Genomic DNA, 5,390 nt, shown 5'->3' on the forward strand with positions numbered 1-5,390 from the left:
ACAGAGCGGTGTGGGGGTCATCCATCTCCAGAGGAAGGGACATGGGATGAAGTTCCACCCCTTGACTGGGGCTGATAAGATGTCCTTAAACCCACTATGCCCTTGGGACCCTCCCTGGGTTCCTGTCTGTAGAAGTGGTGGGCCCACTAGGCTTTGTGGCAAAAAATGACTTGGGCTTCAGGAAAATTCGTTTTGTCATATATGGCTATGGCATTCATGATGTCTAATGCTTGCTGTCCTGAATCTGGTATTACCATTAATTATAAAGGCACGCTTATACTTAGAGCTGTGATTTATGAAGAACTTCTCAGATTCTGGCAACAAAGGCATCTTCTCAGTGTTGACAATGATCTAGGGTTCATGGGAGCATGACACTAGGCAAAAGGACACACCCACTGTACTTTCCCAGTTCTACCTAGAAAGGAGGCATGCCACATCTGAGCTTATCCCCTGCCAGTGGACCTGGGCTCTCATGTCACAAAAATCCAAGTCCATCAATCAGAACCTCTTTCTTCTTATTTCAGTGGGCTCTGCAACCTCAGGGAGGCTCTTCCTGCGACCACTTACCCTTTTTATGGGGTCTGCATCTCCTTGCCTGGTGGCTTGATGTGCTTGTCATGGACATTGGGAGCAGCGACAATATTTGGAGGGTCTTCAAGGATGCCCTTAATAAAATAGACCTCTTATACTACATTATTTTCAATGAAGTTTGAATTTGGGGGGTTTTATCCACCCCAGGCAGTGAATACAAGCAACAGAATACAGTCATTTCCACAGACTCATAAGAGTGAATTAGTGTCCCTTTCTACCTCCTTGAGGACAAATTATTCCAGGAAATCTCACATTTCCATGACAAAGTTACCTATTTCTGGGTCTCACCCATGGTGGTCCTTGGACATATTAACATAGTGGATGGTGACAGGAAATATCTGGGATGGATGTTGCCTCTTCCTCAACTAATTTGTGGTGACCTTCCGCACTCCAGTGTCCCACTCAACCTCTGAGAGCTTGGGTATTATTGGCTATAGCACCAGGGACTTGACCCACAGGGTATGCTTGCCTTGGCTGTATTCTGCACTGATAGAGTTGCTACTGTCATGGGCTAGGCCTGTCTCTCTAAGCTATACACGTGATTCCCAGCTACCACACAGTGTGCCCAGCAGCTGGTATCCCCTTTGGCACTAACTTAGGATCACTTTCCTTGGTTCCCAGAACCAAATAGGCCTCACTACAGGTCCTTTCCTGGGAAAAGATGCAGAGCCCTACTGTCCATGTTAGATTCCCTTTTGTCAACCCAGGACTGTCCCAAATGATTATAGCCCATATCAACCGGATCCAACAATTAACTTGGACTTGTTTAGAGATGAATAGGAAATACAGACATTTCCTATTTCCTATTCCTATTTCCTATTTCCTAGGGCCCCCCAGACTGGTTCCTACTGGTTGGTCTCTGTCATTAGTCTGACCTGTTAGAGCACTGACTGTTTATGGTGGGTTTTCCTGGCAACACCTGGCATCAACCCAAGCAAAGCTACAGAACACCAGCAAGCATCAGCTTCTTCCAGAGATTCTTAGATGTTGTGGTGAGGAGGTGAGTCATTGTCAGCTCTTAGGTATTATTGGGGGCACAAGCTATGTCACCAAACCTACCTTTGTGAACAATTTCGTTGGGGAGCTACAGCCACTTTGTTGAATTTGGAACATGCAGACTGTGTCTTACTGAAGGAATAGGCCTCATTTGCCCACACTGTGTTAACAGGTAACTTCCTTCACATCTGAGTTCCCACTGGAAAAATGAAACCCACCTGTTGCTTTTAACTAAAGTTGGGGTTTCAGTACACCCTGCAATGGAAGTGGAGTCCCAGAATTTATGATGAACAAGTCCCAGAAGAAAGGGGACATGATGAACCAGGGAAGAGCTGGTCTCAACCTAGGTCCCCAGGCAGGAGGATGTAGAAAATAGGGTAGAAAGCACCTAATTACATAGGAGGAGGATGTGGTTGAAGTCCCTAATGTTACACAGGCCCACATCTGTATGGCTATTTTTAAAGGTTCCCTGGAAAATCAGAGTGGGAATTCCAGGCAGACCTTTATGTAAGGGTGATGGCGGGGAGTGTACATGGGACTCTGTGCCCCATGCCCAGGCAGCATCTCAGAACAAGTTGATTTTCTTACCACACATGTTTAGCTACTGTCACTGCTCAGCTCCCTGGAATGCAGACTAAGAGGGGAGGAAGGGATTATCTTCCTAGTGTTCTCTCTGGATGCCAGAGTCATCAATGAGAACTTTCTGGTTGATTTCATGGGATGCAATGTTTAGGATCATGGTCTCAGTCTTCCATATTCAGGATCATGCTCTCCAGGGTGCTATAGCTTGTACCGGGTAGGACCACACACCAGACACCCTCCCCTACTTCCCAAAGACACTCCAGCATGGGACAGGCAGTATGAGTGGAGAATAGCCCTCCATTGCCCTGAACTCTCCTTGGGACTGCAGAAGGAGAGATTACTTAGACAATGAGAAAATCCTCAGTGCTCAAGAGCATTGTTTTGGAGAAATGTCATGAATTTTTTCTTGCAGAAGCCTGTGATAACTTCCCTTAATTCTTCACCACAGGCCCTCAGCTCAAGTCCCAGCTGCTGACTCAGGTACCTGGACAGTGTATTGGGATTAGTGTGGGCTCCCACAGTCTTAAAAAATATAAAGAAGCCAGAACATGTGCTTTCACAATTTATTTCAGAGTGCTGGTCATGGACTTAGTGTGAAAGTTGGGTGACATGTGTTGGTAACACTCTGTCTCTTGCAGATACCTGGAAATGTGGATGTCAGCTTTGCCACTTCCTTACTGTAGAGTTTCACTCATGCTCTTGTAGGTTGACTATTGTTGTTCGGGGGTCTGGAGTCTAATTCCAGGATTGGCTTCATCAGTTTTCTCTTCCTTAACTCTAACTGTCTTGATTGTTCTTACATTTGTGGCGACACCAAACAGGAATACAGCTATTAAGGCATAAATGCGACCAAAGACCACTCTCAGATACACCAGAGATTCATCATTTTGCCTGATTGACCGCATTATACGTGGAGGGGGTCCACTGTCTGTGCTCCCACCAGCACCTCTGTCAATGCAGCGTGGAGGATCCCAGCCTATGTGACAATGACAGTTCCTGTTATTGTTGCAAATTCCCCTGTGACTGCATTTCTCAGGTAAACAGTCATAATTCAGCTGAGCTGCACTTCCATTGCAGTAGGTATTGCTACAGATCTTTCCAGGACCACAGGGTGTACCTGGTCTCACATGACCAACATCATTGGTTCCTGTGGAGCGATGTGAGTCCAGCCCAAAACACCAGAATCCTGAAATGAGAGACTGATGGAATCCCACATGTTCTTGCAAGCGGGGGAGGTGTGTGACATTACCACACTGCAGCCTTCCACAATAAATGTCTTCATGGGCACAGGGAGTACTCTTCATTTTTTCAGCTACTCTCCTGCAGTGTCCATATCTATCTCCTCTTCTATTTATGTCATAGCAGGGTTTTGCACCTTTCACAGCATTTTTACCAAAGATTTCTTGGCAATGCACAGTGGGGTCAGTGCAATTTCCATGATAGCAATAACCCGCTTCGGTGCATGGTGTTCCATCTTGCATATAGAAATCATCAGGACATGCCAAGGACACCCCACGGCAGTACTCGGGAAGATCACATATATTTTGGATTGGTCTGCAGAGTGTCCCAGGAGGGGAATAGGTGCAGTTCGTACAGCACCTGCCTGTATTGCATTTGCTGCCACTGGTGAATGAACAAGCATTCGTACAGCAGGGGTTGTTGTAACACTGTTTGAAGGAGCCACAGTCACACTCCTCACCTTGATCCACTATGTGGTTTCCACAACGATCGTGGGTCAGGCTTTTATTGAAATACTCATTTTGGGTTCTGTACATGCACTCAAGTACACCACCACCCACTATGTGCTGAATGTGTGTATAGGAGCAGTTACTGAAGGAATCTGTCAGACCAGGTGATATGTACATAATGCAAGTGGACCTTCTCTGGCAAAAACAGTATAAATCATCATAGTACATACCAGCACTTCTTCCCACCTTTTGTGTTGCTATGATAGACAAAAATAAATATGGTCTGCCAAAATAACCAATCATGATGAGGTTTCGAGAACGGCAAATACCATATGGAACAGGCTCATAATTATGATCCCGCGGTCCCTCTTTTATCAACATTATGGATGAATGTGGTTGAAGACTTGGAAAGACATGATTCTGATAATGCCGAAAATATGGATTCTGTATCTTATTATAATTACCCATAGAAGCTGGATCTCGCTGATCATAAATGATCATGGATGAAATATAAAAAGCTATATCAACACCTTGAAAAAATGTGTCAACTAAACTAAATACCCTTATGAGGAATTGGGCACATTTTGACACATTGTTGAACACAGTATACATTGACTTGGAACTGAGAGCAAGCGCTTTGATATTTCCATGATGGGATGAATACATCTTACTAGAGATCCTGGGGACAACACTGGCATTTGCTTGAGAGAATAGGGGATCCCTAACCTCCTGATGTCCCAGTTTATAGGTAAGTCCCACTGCTTTTGTATCTGCCACTATCTGAGAAACAACGTGTTCAAACCTTTGGGAATTGCTGAGGGGTTTGATTTCATAGGCGAGGTCATCCACCTTGATGATACCTTCAAGACCCCCATAGCATGTGTCCATGGTGATCATGGAAAGAGGAATCTCCTCCAGGTAGCCGACGTAGTAACAGTCTGGAGGGATGAAGGGGTAGTCCATCTGTAAGGCTCCTTGGTCGTCCTGAGTTATCATCAGCAGATGTCTGGACCAAAACAGTTTCTTGCGCCGCATGTGGATAACGTGTCTCTTGCCCCCAAATCGCAGGCTGTAGGACAGCCAGCCTGGTATCTGGACGCCTTTGCCATGGTGCAGCTCCTTCCTGGGAATGACCACCTCAGAGGAGATGTAGCGCCATGATGGACGGTCTTGAGAACATTGCACAGGAGCCAGGCCTGCCCAGACAGCAAGCAGCAAGAAGAGCGTCCTCATGATGATCTGGCTCTCTGCCAGCCCCAGGCCCCTGCTCAGGGACATCTGTCAGTGAGAATGGATCAAGGGAAGATCCTCAGTGAGGGCCACGTCTAGAGCATCTGACAGAACAGAGCACTGCTTCAGGCTACCAGCATCCCACACCTGGGGACCACCTGTGGAGATGAGGTCACAGTCACAGGGTGTGGCAGTGGGTGGGCCTGCACAGCAGTTCAGCTGGGTGTATGTGTGGGAGATAGGTGGGCCATGTGCATGAGTCTTCACATGGACATGGGAAGTGTGTTGGACTCAGAGGCTTCT

At 46.5% G+C, this 5,390-nt stretch overlaps 1 protein-coding gene across 1 annotated transcript; it reads right to left on the bottom strand.

The window, feature by feature from the left end:
- Nucleotides 1–2,879: 2,879 nt before the first annotated feature.
- On the bottom strand, nt 2,880–5,135 carry LOC123943351 (disintegrin and metalloproteinase domain-containing protein 21-like). The gene has a single exon (XM_046007431.1). The coding sequence runs from the start codon at nt 5,133–5,135 to the stop codon at nt 2,880–2,882; it is 2,256 nt and encodes a 751-aa protein (XP_045863387.1).
- Between the last annotated feature and the right edge of the window lie 255 nt (nt 5,136–5,390).

The sequence above is a fragment of the Meles meles genome, chromosome 6, assembly GCF_922984935.1.
Source record: "Meles meles chromosome 6, mMelMel3.1 paternal haplotype, whole genome shotgun sequence".
NCBI classification, from domain to species: Eukaryota; Metazoa; Chordata; class Mammalia; order Carnivora; family Mustelidae; genus Meles; species Meles meles.